The 15,650-nt window shown below is 35.6% G+C and overlaps 3 protein-coding genes across 3 annotated transcripts; 2 read left to right on the forward strand and 1 right to left on the reverse strand.

Annotated features, from left to right (window-relative positions):
• Nucleotides 1–1,171: 1,171 nt before the first annotated feature.
• Nucleotides 1,172–1,537, forward strand: LOC120010330 (secreted RxLR effector protein 161-like). Its single transcript, XM_038861108.1, has 2 exons — nt 1,172–1,258; nt 1,340–1,537. Exons 1-2 carry the CDS (start codon nt 1,172–1,174, stop codon nt 1,535–1,537), a joined length of 285 nt encoding a protein of 94 aa, XP_038717036.1.
• Nucleotides 1,538–6,448: 4,911 nt separating this feature from the next.
• On the forward strand, nt 6,449–10,286 carry LOC120007278 (putative tRNA pseudouridine synthase). Its single transcript, XM_038857480.1, has 7 exons — nt 6,449–6,742; nt 6,828–6,863; nt 7,086–7,198; nt 7,296–7,444; nt 7,695–7,839; nt 8,327–8,740; nt 9,284–10,286. Exons 1-7 carry the CDS (start codon nt 6,496–6,498, stop codon nt 9,689–9,691), a joined length of 1,512 nt encoding a protein of 503 aa, XP_038713408.1. The 5' UTR covers nt 6,449–6,495; the 3' UTR covers nt 9,692–10,286.
• Nucleotides 10,287–11,327: 1,041 nt separating this feature from the next.
• LOC119982579 (protein NUCLEAR FUSION DEFECTIVE 4-like) lies at nt 11,328–13,201 on the reverse strand. The gene is made up of 2 exons (XM_038826047.1): nt 11,909–13,201; nt 11,328–11,794 (listed from the first exon to the last, which is right to left on the reverse strand). The coding sequence occupies exons 1-2, from the start codon at nt 13,030–13,032 to the stop codon at nt 11,368–11,370; spliced, it is 1,551 nt and encodes a 516-aa protein (XP_038681975.1). The 5' UTR covers nt 13,033–13,201; the 3' UTR covers nt 11,328–11,367.
• Between the last annotated feature and the right edge of the window lie 2,449 nt (nt 13,202–15,650).

The raw sequence follows: 15,650 nt of genomic DNA on the forward strand, positions 1-15,650 counted from the left end.
TGGAGCAGCCGTAAGGGTTCATCTCTAAGCAATTTCCTTATCATATTTGTCAGCTAAAAAAGACGCTATATGGCTTGAAACAAGCACAGCATGCTTGGTATGGTAAAGTTGTTTAATATTTCATCTTTTCTGGGTTCAAAGTTTCAGATTCAGATCCTAGTTTATTTGTGAAATTGGGTTCAAAGATGCATGTGTTGATTCTATTGTATGTGGATGACATTATAATCACAGGAGATAATGAACCTAAAATCTCTTGCCTAAGGAATGACTTGTCAGTTCATCTTGGAATGAAGAACTTCGAAGAGGTTAAAAGTTTTCTTGGTCTAAAAGTCACAAAAACATATCAAGGATACTTTGTATCTCAAAAAGGCTATGCAAAGAGTCTCTTGGGGTGTTGCAGAATGGGGGAGTCAAAAGAAATGGCTACTTCTACGGAACCACATCTAAAATTGAAGGATGCTAAAGGATTTAGACAGTTTGTTGGCAAAGGCGGAGCCAGCATGTGAGGAAGGGCCTGAATGTTTGTGGGGGGTTCGGGGGCAGCACCCCCGAAAATTTTTTTTGAACTATTTATTTTCATTTTTAAAATTTAATACAATAAATATAACTTTGTTAGATTATAGTCATTTCAATTGAATATGTGACCAATAAGGTTTGTTTCATAATACATAATAGATGAAATACTACGAAGAGTTGAAATTAAATAAAATAAACAAAAATGATTCGATTTAATTTTTAGATGAATAAATTGATTGTTAATTATTGAATAAGGAACAATACCAATTATGCTTCCTTTATCAATTTTTTTTTCCACCCTTAAAACCAATATTAACAATTATAAATAAAAAGGTAAATCAGAGAAATATGCAGAATAATAATAAGAAAAAAGCAAATAAAAATTTAACCAATTATGCTTCCTTTATCAATTTTTTTACCACCCTTAAAACCAATATTAACAATTATAAATAAAAAGGTAAATCAGAGAAATATGCAGAATAATAATAAGAAAAAAGCAAATAAAAATTTAATGATTGCAGCACAATAGTTTCGAACTGGGGGTTGAGAAACGACTTCCTAGATCGCACACCATCAGGCCAACAAGCCTTTTATGTCCTATGTATCGACTAATAGATATATGTACCAATTGTTTTTTCAAAATTCAGGGGAGGCCATGCCCCCTGTTCCTTCTATAGCTCCACCCCTGCTTGTTGGTAGTTTGATTTATTTAACTATCACGAGACCTGAAATTGCTTACTCTGTTGGTGTTATTTCTCAATTTATATAATGTTCATGGATTCCTCATTTGGATGCCGCTAAAAGAGTGCTATGTTATGTCAAGAGATCTCTTGACTATGGTCTTATGTACCAAAAAAGTGAAGATTTCTTGTTGAGTGGCTTTGTTGATGCAAATTGGGTTGTTGATGTAGATTGGGCTAGTGATACAAATGATCGTCATTCAACTTCGAGTTACTGTTTTGGCATTGGTTCAGCGGAGGTTTCTTGGTGCAGCAAGAAGCAATCTAATGTTGCTTTGTAGAGTACTGAAGTAGAATATGCAGCAGCAACAATGGCTGCACAAGAATGTATCTGGTTGAAACGTTTGATGGGAGATATCTTTTGCAAACCCGACTGTGCTATGCAAATTCAATGTGATAATGAAAGTGCTATTAAGCTTGCTTTAAATCCAGTTTTCCATGGTCGCACAAAACACATTGAAGTTCATCACCATTTTGTTCAAGAGAAAGTATTGAATCAAGAGGGAGTGTTACAAATTAGTGCATATTACTTGGTCAATTTTCTGTTCCTATTATTTTGCGTTAGACCAAGTCTAGTAGTGGGTCAATAAAATGCTTAGTATTAGTAAGAGTTTATGTGAGCTGTTAGAGAATTTTTAGGAGAGTCTGTTAGTTTTGAATCTATAAATTTCCATCTATTGTAATGCCTTTTGATTCAAGCTTCAATAAGACAAACAAGTTTATCTCATATTCATTGTCTTTCTCATAATTTCATTATTTCAAGGATCATAAATAAATTAATAGTCTTTGAAAAATTTCGAGGAAGACAATAAGCAACTCAACACATCCATTTATTTCATTTAGGGAATTTATAAAGATGTAAACCATTACCGATAAAGTCATAATATATTTTAATTTACGAGTCAATATAGCATAGATGGACGGCTCTGATATCAAATGTAAATTCATATCATATCATATACACATATGAATTAAAGATATGTGTATAATAGACGTACCAACACCAGCCATAGTTGACAAAGAACCTTGATATGTTGATGATCGAATAGCAAAGGCAATGCAAGAGAAGTCTTAATATCTTTTTTAGGAAGTCCCATATTACTGAAAGAATTTGATCAGTGATAGTTCTTTTGGAAAGAGTATTGATTAATAATAATTGTTTTATAAACAGGGTCTTGAGCAAATTCGATATGAACCCTACAAACAAGTGTGTTTGGTGTCATCAACTATTTTATTGTTTATTTTGAAACGACGGCTAGTAAGATATAAGATGAACATTATTTGTACCCCGTCTTTTACTAAGTACACCCTCTAAAAACAAATTAGAGTAGGGTGTACTTAGTAAAAAATGGATTGCAAATAATGTTCATCAAGATATAATAATGTTCATTAAGGTACTAGTAAATAAATGCAACGTACTCATGAAAATAAAATAAATTGTCTTCAACACAATCGTTCAAAGACTCCGACGACCCCTGAAATTTCCAATAAATTAAAGAAATGCCTATGCAAAAGAGTCATATTATCAGTCCACTATGTTTTTAGTCACTCGTACAGAGCAGCGAAAGTCGTAAATGAGCTTTTATTTGCAAATCGTCCCAGGTTGGGGACATAGTAAGACTCACGCGATGTGCTTTGTGCATACTACATAGTACACCAAACGACAAGGAGATCTGGTTAGGGACGCCACTGCGAGTGAATATGGAAGACGTAGATTTAGTTAGTGCGAGCATATCTAGTTTGTGTTTGTATTTTTTGTTTTACTTTCTAAATTAAATATTACACGTAATATTTTTTTAATAAATATAACCTGACAAGTCACATCATAAAAAAAATGATGACTAAGATTAGAGGCGTCATGTGTAAAACAATTGTGTTGAAGACTTTATTTTTTAAAATTTTCTGATTGTTAAATATATACTAAAAATACAAAAAAAAAATGTTGACATACACTAAAAACGGAAACATTATACGTCCATAAATAATACATCCATAAATTTACATAATTGATGTGGCATGCCACATATGCAAGCTGACATGACAATTTCAAAAAAGAGACAAAACCTAATTTCACTTCTAACTAGGTGCAATAGAGACATAATTTCAAATTTCAAATTTCAAGAACCCTTACCTCCCAAATCTTCTTGACGAAGCTCGAAATCCACCGCACATACCAAAAATCAATGGTTCGCGAATAAAAATCTTCTTGACATATGCAAGCTGTAAAAATATGGTTTTGATGAACCTTGACTGGTCCATTTGCCTTTGCAATTAAATATAACTATTTCTTCTCTAGTCGGATTTGTAGAGGTATAGGTTTTGGTGATCAGCCTAGAAAATCGACATGCCATTCACTTGGCTTATCTCTTGATGATTTTAGTTGGGGTTAATTATACTTTTAGTCACCGAAAGATAGGCTTTGTTCATATTTAGCATCAAAAGATTTTTTGTTACAAAGTGGTCACCCTTTGTTTCAAAATGAGACTATTAGGGGATTCGATCAGAATCGGTACAATTTCGGGCAGGGTCTGCACTGACGTGGCAAATAGTCAACGTTTGTGCTTATTTGGATGACAACTTGGCACCCAACTCATCAGTTGCTTACGTGGCTGCTGATGTGGCATTTGGGGTTTAATGATTTGTTGCCCATCAATTTAGAGACTGAGATTGAGTGATGACTAATTGGGAGAAGTTTCCGAAAAAATCATATCAAGTTTGAATAATAGACGAAGACGCAACTTCTAGGAAGATAATAAAAAAGGATATGAATGCGAGTCCAATGGTGGTCAATGATTGCAAGGAAGCGAAGCGACAGCAACTTCTGGATTGATACCCCTTGAATAATAACCAATAACAAATGAGCCTGAAATAAGTCAAAAATTCATTGATAAAATCAGCTTCGTCTCTTCGGCGACTGCTATCTTTCTGCGATTTCTAACCTTGCTTGGTTTCAGTGATGCCAAATCTGATTGTTTCTGTCTCTTCGATTAGATTTTGTGTGATAGATTTCATTCGGTATATGTGTAGGTGTATCCATTGTTTGCGTCTTTTGGTCTTGTAGTAGGGATTTTAGGGTTTTCAGTAACGTTGCAGATTTGCAAATGAGGAGAGAGAAGGGAGAGTTAAGAGAGAGAAAGTAGAACTTTAGAAAGATAGATGTAAGATGTAAAGTCAGAAGTCATTTTTTATTAAATATTTTTTATAGAAAAATTTAGGTGGAATTTCCAAGTAAGTATTTTTAATTAATAATTATTGAATTAATGCCAGATCAGTAGAAATTTGACCGAAATAGTATGAAATCTGATCGAATCCCTTAAATGTCTCATTTTGAATCAATGAGTGACGATTTTGTAACAAAAATCTTTCGGTGTTAAAAGTGAACGACGTCTATCTTTCGGTGACGAAAAGTATAATTAACCCTTTTCGTTGAGAGTTTGTACGGTCTGTGAATTCATGCTACCACAAGTGCTTTGTCATCAGATTCTACAAATGGGACATTATAACTAGGGATTTAATATGGTAATCTAGGCTTGTGGCTTGTTAGTGCTAATATGAAGGTTGTCACTGGCTATATTGTGGGTATACTATGGGTTTTGGGCTTGTTTCTTCTGTGATTTAGGGATTGGTGTTAGTTCAAGTCATGAGCATGCACAAATTTAAATACACTGTCAGTGCGCAATGTAATTAGTGTGTGGGACTATATAATTAGGTTTTGTAACTCATTTGCAAAACAACTTGTGACCTTAATATATTGTTGCCTGAGAACCAATTGTTAATGTAATGTAAATAACAAGTTAGACCAATTTAAATTTGGCAGGTGCTTATTAAACATATAGTAGTGACTTGTTAAACTTGGTTAGTTCTTCTTAATCACTATCAATATAATTAGTTACACTGTCAATGTAATAAGCTACTGGTGAGTAAACTTGACAGTGTTGGCTTATTTAGTTTGGCAGAGGCTTATTACACTTTATATGTAAATGTTACTCTGTCAATGTAATAAGACATTATTAAACTTGACATTGATGGCTTAATAAGTTTGACAGGGTCTTATTATACTTTGAATGTAATTAATTACACTGTTAATGTAATAAGCAAGTTTAAGAAATTTTGATTATCGCCTTAGATCACTCAAAAACATCGTGTTATGAGTTCATCCCGAATATTTAGATATAATAAGTCTCAACGTTAGTCGTATAGAATCACATTTGTTCATGATCCCCACAGACCCCACCTTGAAGATGTAGATCTAATAACTTTAACTCCCATAATACATCCATAAAGGGTTTATCCACAGACCCTTTACCTTGATATCAACAGTGGATATATCTACATCCCTTAATACATCCATGATAGGTCTATGTTACTCAATGTGCTTTTGAGTGGGCCTACTCAAATATTAATGGCTCTCAATTCTACATTGTTTTTTTTCCTTATGTAAATATAGACAAAACAAAGCCGACTTCGTTTGAATCTAAGTCATTGATTTCAAGTGTTTGGAGTTGGCGGAATGATAAGGGGATTATGTTTACTATGAATGACAAGAGGCATTGAGTTTGAAATTTTATAGGAGAAAGAATAAGGAAGAAGGAGAGAGAAAGATGGGGAGAAGAAAAAGAGAGATTAGATTTTAGAGGAGAGAGAATTGAGAAGAATGAGAGAGAATGATGGAGAGAAGAAGGATAGATGAAAATTATTAGAGGGGAGAGAAACCTGCATGTTATGATTTCTTTAATAAAGTTTTTTTTTTTATTAATCTATGTGGTTTGTCATATAAATTATGTAAGTTTATGGAAGAGAAAATTATGGACAAAACTTTGTCCGGTTCGGATGGCCAAATTTGTTCGACCCGAATTATACCAAATTTGAACATAAATTATACGTTCGAAATCTGGGTCCAAACACAAAAAACTTGTTTGATTTACTTGTTCAGACCCTAATTTTTTATTAGATTATTGTCCGATTTACTTTTTTATATTTAAACCAATCCAAGTATAGTCAATTAAGTACGTTCGAAATCCAATCCGGATTAGGATCTAGACATATAAATACTTCGTAAACCCAGTTGTCCAACCCGAGACCGACCCAGAATAATTTTTTTTTCCACCCCTAATTAAAACAAACATGTTATCTAGGTATTTAATTTTTTAATAGTAAACGACGGAAAAAATGTTTATCTTAGCGAGGCAAAGTTTGCAAGTCACTCACTCTACGCGAACGGCTCTGCTATGCTATTAGAATGACCGTCCCTTCTCTGCGCTTTTCGCTCTCTCCATGGCTGACCAATAACCCACCCCCCTTCTTCAAAATCTGTATAATACCAAGAATAATACCCTTCACACTAAGAGTGATCTGCCATTGCTCTATCTCGCAATCTCTTCCACCGTCCACTTCTCCTGCCTCAACCGTCTTACCGGAGAAATGGGTACCCTTTCGCAAGAAAAAGGTCGTTATGCGGGTCGGGTATGTCGGGTCCGATTATCGAGGTCTGTTTTATCAGTCTTTTTCTCTCAAATATTGTGAGGTCAAGTTTTGTTTTTCATTGATTCTCTTTCTCTCAAATATTGTCAGGTCTCCAAATGCAGCGACACGAGCATTCATTGTCAAGTAAGCTTCCTTTCGTTTGATTGCTTTTTCCGCTTCGTGAAATTACGTATATTTTTTTTGAAGAAATGAACTTCCTTTTATATTATGGCCATGTGGGTTGGGGATTACATATTGTGATGAAGGAAGTGATAATGAATCTTAATTCAATCGACTTAAGCTTGTGCAGAAAAGAAGGCAGGGCTCTTTTCATTGCTTAACCATTTAACTTTGTGAAATGTGTAGCCATTGAAGGGGTACTGGAGAATGCCATATACAAGGCAGGAGGTATCCGAGATAGTAATTATGGGAATTTGCACAAAATTGGATGGGCCAGGAGTAGCCGAACTGATAAAGGAGTTAGTTTCTCCTGTAACCCATCTCTGTTCTTTTTCTTTATTTTTCGGTCTCTCTTACTTAAACATTTAGCAATGTCATTTAATGAAATAATTGTAGGTTCACTCCTTGGCTACAATGATATCCTTGAAAATGGAAATCCCTGAATATGCTTGGAAGGCTGACCCAAATGGCATTGATCTAGCTACACAAATTAACCATTATCTCCCTGACAATGTCAAAGTTTTCGGTATTTTACCTTCACAAGGGTACGAGTGAGTTTGATGTATTTCTCTCTGTAGCAATGTGAATTTTTTATGCTGAGTGCATCCACATGAGCTTATTTAAGGGTTAGATAATTCTGCATAAGCTAGCTGTCTTTCTTTTCTTGTAAAAGGGTTTTCTTCATTTTGTATGGGCAGTCAACTGATGGTGATGTAGAATGCTTTGATTGTTTGATTCACTACCTTGTCTCGCTGTTGCTTTCCTTTCCTAATTCCATATTTTAACCTGTTTTAGGAGTTTTGATCCTCGAAGGGAGTGTAATTTACGAAAATATTCCTATCTCCTTCCTGCTGAAATTATTGGGATCAAAGACCACTTTAGTGAAGCTGAAATTGATTATCATCAATCCGACTTCAACAATATATTAAAGGCCTTTGAGGTGGGATGGTCTTCTTGGTGCTTAGCTATCTATATCTTTCCATTCAAAAAAAGAAAAAGATTGATTTCCCTATTCATCTATGGTTGTTGAATTTATTCTTTTTGGCGGTTAGTTTGGTCAGTTAGTCCTTTAGGAAATAAAATATTTAGGATGAAAATTAGTTGATAGCTTGATTCATGTTGTCTGATCTTATCTACTTAGGCTCAGATCAGTTTTGTATGGATCTGTGTCTTGCTTTTCAATGATGATATGCATTGCAATGAGTGTGACAATCAAATGTTTATGGTAAATTGCTTATTTCTGTATAAGAAAGCCATTGCTCATTGATTAGGGGATATACATTCTCTTTTCAGGCCTCATTGGAAAGATGTTTGTCCCTGCCTCACAATTATGCCTCTTTTATAGCATTTGAGGCATACTTTATTGTTTCTTTCAGTAAGAGATATCCTGTTTAATCATTTATGTCTCCTCTATTACCTTTTTATAGGGGGAACATCCTTTCCATAACTATACTGTAAGGTCCAAGTACCGGGGAAAACATCAAAGAAAGACTCCTCGTAATGATCTCATGCCAAGCAGAGTAAATTCATCCAACGAGACATTCTCCGGGTCAGACGAAAGTGATGGAGAAGAAATTGGGATCAATGGAGTGACTGCATTGAAGCCCTATGTTTCTGATGAACTAGCAGACTCTCACCTAAATAATGGAGATAGCTTGAAGGACAAGAATTATAATATGGTTGTTCTTGCAAGATGGCTTCATGAACCTGATGAGTTGGACAGGATAAGTGCTTCCCACTTCAGAAAAATTCTTCACTGTTCTTGTGGAAAACTGGAGAAATCATATGGATTTGCTTACGTTGAAATCTCCATATGGGGAGAATCTTTCATGTTACATCAGGTATATTTTCTTATATATGCGTCTAGCTGAACATCTCCCTTGCATGTATATATGTGAGTGTTTATTGTAGCATGCTATGTACTTCCATTCGCATGCTGCCTAATGGTTTCAGCTAAAGATAAAAGATAATTGCCATGTAGACGAAATTGGAACCCTCCTCTCTTTCCATGGGCCTTTTGTAAGTCACTGAAGTATGGCTGATAAACCTTTAAAATTATATGGCCATGGAAGTATCCTCTATGCATTGTTTTCTAATCTTAGCAGAGGCAATCATTAAAGATGATTATGTATCTTGCAACTAAAATCTCCTCCCTTTAATTTTGTCTGTTCTAACTATGTAAATTCAGACTTTTTCTTTCTATTTGTCTATGCTGAAAATTTGATAGCAACCATTCCTGTGTCTGCTGGAACTATGTAAGGTATCTCTGTCACAGCTATGTGGTTGCTTCTTGTAAAGATGAAAACTGCAAAATTTTTGTTTGGAATGTGTTCTTCCATCCATTTGTAAAATTTGTGATATTATTTGCTCATGCACCTTGCCAGATCCGCAAAATGGTTGGCACAGCCGTGGCAGTGAAGCGGAACCTACTCCCTAGAGATGTTCTAACATTGTCGCTGGCCAAGTTCTCACGAATTGTCCTACCACTTGCTCCATCTGAAGTTTTGATTTTGAGGGGAAATAGTTTTTCTTCAACGACAAAATCCGGTGATTTAACAAGGCCTGAAATGCTGGCAATGGTTGAATCAGAGGAGATTCTCAGGTCAGTTGACGAATTCTACACTTCTCAAATGCTGCATCAAGTTTCGAGATTCTTGGACCCTATGGAATCTCCTTGGAAGGAATGGGTACAGAATTTGGATGAGAATACATGTATTCCAGAAGCACAGTTGGATGAAGTCAGGAGTGCTTGGAAACAATGGAAAGAAAGTTTTCTGTCGAAAATGAAGTAATTCACAACTTGTTTGGTAAAATGATGAAGTTTGATACCAACTCGAACAGTTGGATTTTGTGTGGTTTGATGTTTACATGGCAAGGCTCTTCACCAATCATCTCTCCTTTTTGTCTCACAAGCTTCCTCTCAACCTTGATGGTGCTTCTGCCATCTGCCTAAAGATAGCCAAACATTAACTTGCAACTAATTATCCCCTGCATAATTCAATCTGTTGCTTCCTCATTGTTTACCAGAAATCCAAGGCAAAGTTTAATGGAGTACCAGATCAATCAGTCCTATGAAACAGTCTATGGATGATTGGACTTATCATACCATAGGACTGCAAAGTTTTTAGACATGTCAACGAATCATTGCCCGCTGAAGGGTACGGCTGCATTTGAAAGGCATAGAACCTCTTCTTGCATCAAATTTTATTCTGTCTCTTGTTTAGGCTGACATATTTGTGGGAAGAGACTCTTTTCTGACTTCTTCTGGGATTTTGTTTTGTAACATTCCAAATATGAATGTCCATGACATACATAACGAGCAACTAGTTTGATGGTGTGAAAGGAATTCATGTCTAGTGTTACTGTAGTGTGATGTCACACAAGGTCATATTGAGAGGTCTCTGTTTTTTCAATAATCTTTTTTTGTAACGTGGAAGCAGTCCCAGTTGCAACTTAATTAAGGCGCAAAACTATACACATGGTTCAATTAATGTTGATTTACCAGGATTGGTTTTGGATTTACATGGCTGTGTTTCCACCTTGAGAGACTGTTGTGGACGGCTCTCAATCAAAAGACATTAAATTTCATTAACAAGTTACTATCAATGCTGCCCCATCTACTTCTCTCAACCTCTCCCCATGCACTGTAACCATTCAAGAAGAATTCAGTGTCTTGAGAAAATTGACATTCTATACATGCACATATAGATACATGCACAGATGTCACCACAAGCATTTGTTGTAAGTATCAACCGTAGCCTCCACCGATGTGATTGATTTCCAATCGCAAACAGATCAAATGTTGTTTGCCAAAGAGAGCATTCAGTATTCATTCTCATTTATAGCTGCAACAACTTTTTTGGCCTTCTCTTCATTGAGATGCAAGAATTTTTAAGAGCCATTTGCATTAATTCTTAATTTTCAGGCTCAACTGCTAGCAAACATTTGATTCCACCATTATTACAAATTGTTTCTTCTTCTCATATGTCAGCCTTGCATCATTTTGATGTATGAAGAGGCTGTTAGATATGTCTTTGGGTGAAGTTTTGATTTTCAGGTAGGATATGTTGTTAGTCATGTCACATGGGGTAGGCATGGGAGGTAACGTGAAGGCTCTTCATTACTCTCAAGTCACAATTAGATAACTTGGTCATTTTTTTCAGAAGCAATATTCTTAAAGCAGGGCATTGAAGGTAATTAAAACTAGCACGTATGTTATAATTTGACACACCCAATTCAATCCTCTTGAGGCATTATTACCTGTAAATATTCTTCTTTTGTCAATTTACTCAGCTATTGATCATTATTATAGGGCCTACACACATCAGTGTTTTGCATTGTCAATCGCATAATTATATCAGAGAAAGATAATAAGTGGTATAATTTAATCAAAGTTGTTACAGTATATATGAGTTAGATCGTCTCGGCTCGATTCTTCTGACATATGAGCCACTTTATTCAACATACCCTACCTATTTACTCTTGTTGAGTAAAATTTCCGTGTCCGAAAATACAAGGCTAGAGCCAGCAAAGTCCCCACAAAACACAATGAACCCCAAACGATGAATGTTTGTGCATAACACTCCATTCCCAAGCACTTTCCATGTCCATTGGCATGCTTGTGATAAATGAGAGCTGCTGAGTAGCCAAATAACAAGGACCCAATTGGAATATTGGCGATCACAATGTTGTGGTTTATGCTGAATTTCTCTGCCCCAAAAAGCTCTGTTGTTGTAGACACTGAAAGGGTAGTGATTGCACCCGTACAAAGCGCTATCACTGCAGTGCTGATGTAGAGGGCCAGGTTTGTTTTGATGAGAAGTAGAAAGAATGCTATAACCATTGGCGCCATTGATGCCACAATGGAAGCTGGTCTTGAAATCATGTACCTACTCCTGAAACATATTAATTAACCACACACTCTCATTAATGGAACATTCTTATGAGTTATATGGTGTTTTTGTAGGGACACTTCAACTGATACACTTGAAATTGTTGCATATTTTTACCTTGAAAAGCAGAAATCCAGGAGAGATGGCAAAAGGCGGCCAAAGAAGCTGAATGAAGAAGACAAGGAAACCAAATAAGAAGTTCCCTGGTAATGCCGAGATTCAGCAATTTGTCCCAAGTTGTTGAGGAACACAAGCCCAAGTGTCACGCCGAGTAAATACACAAAGAAATATAACCAAAAATTCACCCTCTTCACCATTACTTGCACTCCAATCTCCTCCATTACACCCACTTCTTCCTCCTTTACTACTTCTCTGGCTTCCTCTTCTGCTTTGTCCCCACTCTCCAGTTCTTCTAGGCTAACATTATTATCTAGTACATGCACTCTCTTCTCCCTTTCTACTATCAATTTTTCTATTAATGGAATTACTAATGGAAGCAATAGGAGCACATAAATACCAACTAGAATACCAACTGGGGAAAGAATGTTTCTCGAGATGGATTTAAAGCTACTGAGAATAGCATATACTCCAGTGATTATTGTTATTATAAACATTGCAAACAGCCCAAATTTCATATCAGTGATTCCTTCAGCACCAACATCTTTGGCTAGTGATGCACAAATGACAGATACAATGACAGGTAATACAGAGTTGAGAAGGACATAGCCTTGGGCTCTTTTAGTGGGTGAAGAATTGAATGCAACATCAACTATGTCTGTATAGATTTTAGCACTCAATCCTTGAAAACTGGTTGTTAGTCCATTGGCAACCTGACGGTTGGACGGAAAATTACGAATGGCAACAACATAGCAAACAGTGTTGATCCAGCAAATACTATTTCCGGCTAGCACGGTGAGACAGAAAATATGTGCATACGAGAGAGAGGAAATCTGGTTTGTAAGAAAGAGATATTGAACACCATAACCAACCAAGCCGAGTGTGGAACCAATTAGAAGAACTAGCCAAAGAGGCAAGTAAACAGCAGCAATGCCTGACAACCAACCCAAGAGTTTTGCAGCATCGGAGGCAAAGGCGAGATTATTGACTTGAATTTGAGACAGGGAGAGGAGATGCTTGAGTTGGGAAGAATAGGCAGGGAAGTTGGTGTTTGTTCCATTGACGGACTGAAGCCATATCACAGCCACCAAACTTAGCCATCTAAAAGCAATATTGGAAGGCATGCTCTGATGGCTGCAGGGGCGAACTAACTCAAAAGGCTTGAAAGGTTGAAACTTCCTTTAGGTTCAGGCATAGATCAAACACATGTAGTTGGGACTGGGAGGGTGTGTAACTTTTATGTAAGAAAGAAAGTCAATGTAACCAAATGGCATCACCCTGCAAAAATGGGAAACTTTTAGAATGCAGAGTTTGAAGTGGGTTTATGCGAATTGGGAAAAAGAAATATTTATAAGCAGCCAAGCGGGATTGGAAGGGGTTCGTGTGAAAGAGAGAGTAAGTTGCAGAAGGAAAAAACAAAGCAGATGACATAAATAGAGCGGTAAACAATATACTGTATGTGGGTAGTAGTCTTGCATCGTCCACCCACCTTTACCATTAATGGCTAGCTTCAACCCTCAACCGAGCTCATTTTGGGTTGGGTTGGGTTGGGTTCGGTCGGGTTTGGACATATGGATTGGGTCGGGTTTGAACTCATTGATCAATCAATTGATTTAAGTTAATGAATTAAGGATTTAGAGTTAAAAATTAAGGATTAAAGAATTAAGGGTTAATATAAAAAATTAAGACACAATCACTTCACTAAAATAACAAAATTATCAATCAAATTTATCACTCCACACATTTAATAAGAGAGATATAAGAAAAAATTAAATTAAATGATTGGCAATCTAGTAGCCAAAATATTCCAAGCTCAATTTTTTATTTAATGAAAGAAGAATAAGGAAGAATAAATGAAGAAAAAAGAAAAAAGAAAAAGAAAATTGAGCTCGTCACATCTCCAACTTAATCTCAACATTGTCCTCAATGTGAGAAACAAGAGGTATAGGTAGGGAGAGATAATGACAAAATAAAATTGAGAGAGAAAAGAGTGCTTGAATAATGAGTGAAATGGAAATTAAGTGTTTGGATGTGTGACAAAGAAATACAACTTGATGTAGCAGATGCTCGGACAGTTGAATTTTAGGGTACTGATTGGCGTAACAGATCATGAAGAAGAATCAGTCTCTCATGCAACTGTTGTTGGTTTTAATTTTAATTTAAAAATATTTGAACTCTCTTTTATTATCATTTGTGATACAGTTATTTTGTATTCTGTTATATTCTTTTTGTTAAGTTTCATAATCGACTTGTTTTTTATTGCTTCAAAATAAAATTTACTATTCAGCTCTTACAAATTGACAATAGCATATGTATATGTAAAAATATTATTATTATTGTAATTATATATGTATATTTTATATAATCACAAAAATAATGTTGTATCTCAAATTATGTTTTTTCACCCAACAAACAATAGAAAATATTAACAAATCTTTTGTCAAAACACTAAAAATTAATCATTTTTCCATAATAAATTTTTACTTGAAATATATTTTTCATAAGATGTTGATTTTCCTTCAAATAAATGGAGCATTCATGATATCATATTTCCTGATAATGATCATGCTTTGATTGTAATATTCTTGGATGAACACTTAATGGAACTTAGGAAAGGTAGTGCATTTGTTACATTGCTTGATGGTTAAATCAAAATTGTAATTGTCTGTTGAGTTAGATGAAACGACTCATCCCGAAAAGGGGTCTGCGAAAAGACTAAACTAGCCTCAACTACAAATTTTTTTTCCCAAAATCCGACAAATTGCATTTGTTATTAAAATAAATATTAAAAATGTTCAAAACAAAATCAAATACGGTGAAACTTTAAACAAACTCTAGTGCTAAGCACTGATGTACCACCCATTAACACTAGGTATCAAGTATCTGGGTTCTTCGCACTCACATCGCATGATGCTAATCCCCCCAACAAACTCATTTTGAAAGTGAGGAAATAAAGAAATGGTGAGTTACAAAGCTCAGTAGGAGTAAATACTTGACAAGAACCTTGATACCTATGAGATAGGTACCCGAGTGAGCAAATATCATAACAAGAGAGAAATATGTAAGTAGATTTAACCTATCAAATAAAAAAGCAAACTATCAAGATTTTTGGCTTCCCCTTATCGAGAAAGACCGATCTCCACCAGATCTAGGAGCCACATCACTGTGCACCAAATATGTGTCGCTGAAACACACTAGAAATAACCTGTGATTAAGAAGTCTCAACATATGGATGAGATCTAGATTTTGAGGGAAGAAAACATAAATAAAAACTATATTAAACACTAACAAAGTTATTATAGTAGATCTACATCTAAAGAGGAGGAAGAAAGGCAAGAGAGGCTCAACATCGTGCTCCTTCTCTTTCCTTGAATTTTTTTTGTCTTGAAATTGTAGAGAGAGGTATGAGAGAAAAGAAAAGAGAGAGACAAGTGGTTGCAACACTAATGTATGTCAATCTATTATTTACATATATATTTGACATTAATCTTTTAAAATTAAAATAAAATAAACTAAAATAAAGGGAATTACCAAGTCAACGGGTCGGGCAACTATGTCAAAAGCGGGGCTCCTTTTTCAGCATCTATTTCAGCCGGCCAAGGGGTGGGATGGTGCGCCTCACTCTGTGGAGTAGATTGGTTGTGGTGGTGATGGCCGGAGGTGGCTGGAACAGTCGAATCAAGCCTTTTTCTTCCACTGTGGCCTCAGCTTCGTAACGATATTCTGGTTGGCCATGGAAGGG

This window comes from Tripterygium wilfordii, chromosome 2 (genome assembly GCF_013401445.1).
Source record: "Tripterygium wilfordii isolate XIE 37 chromosome 2, ASM1340144v1, whole genome shotgun sequence".
Lineage (NCBI taxonomy): Eukaryota > Viridiplantae > Streptophyta > Magnoliopsida > Celastrales > Celastraceae > Tripterygium > Tripterygium wilfordii.

Excerpts from the sequence above, each read along its gene's own strand:
- LOC119982579 (XM_038826047.1), bottom strand. The coding sequence starts at position 13,032 with ATGCCTTCCAATATTGCTTTTAGATGGCTAAGTTTGGTGGCTGTGATA. Across the intron at positions 11,795-11,908 it reads CTGGATTTCTGCTTTTCAAG|GAGTAGGTACATGATTTCAA; the intron begins GTAAAAATATGC and ends AATATGTTTCAG.
- LOC120010330 (XM_038861108.1), top strand. The coding sequence starts at position 1,172 with ATGCCCCCTGTTCCTTCTATAGCTCCACCCCTGCTTGTTGGTAGTTTG. Across the intron at positions 1,259-1,339 it reads GACCTGAAATTGCTTACTCT|AGATCTCTTGACTATGGTCT; the intron begins GTTGGTGTTATT and ends TGTTATGTCAAG.
- LOC120007278 (XM_038857480.1), top strand. The coding sequence starts at position 6,496 with ATGACCGTCCCTTCTCTGCGCTTTTCGCTCTCTCCATGGCTGACCAAT. Across the intron at positions 6,743-6,827 it reads TGTCGGGTCCGATTATCGAG|GTCTCCAAATGCAGCGACAC; the intron begins GTCTGTTTTATC and ends AAATATTGTCAG. Across the intron at positions 7,840-8,326 it reads ATATATTAAAGGCCTTTGAG|GGGGAACATCCTTTCCATAA; the intron begins GTGGGATGGTCT and ends ACCTTTTTATAG.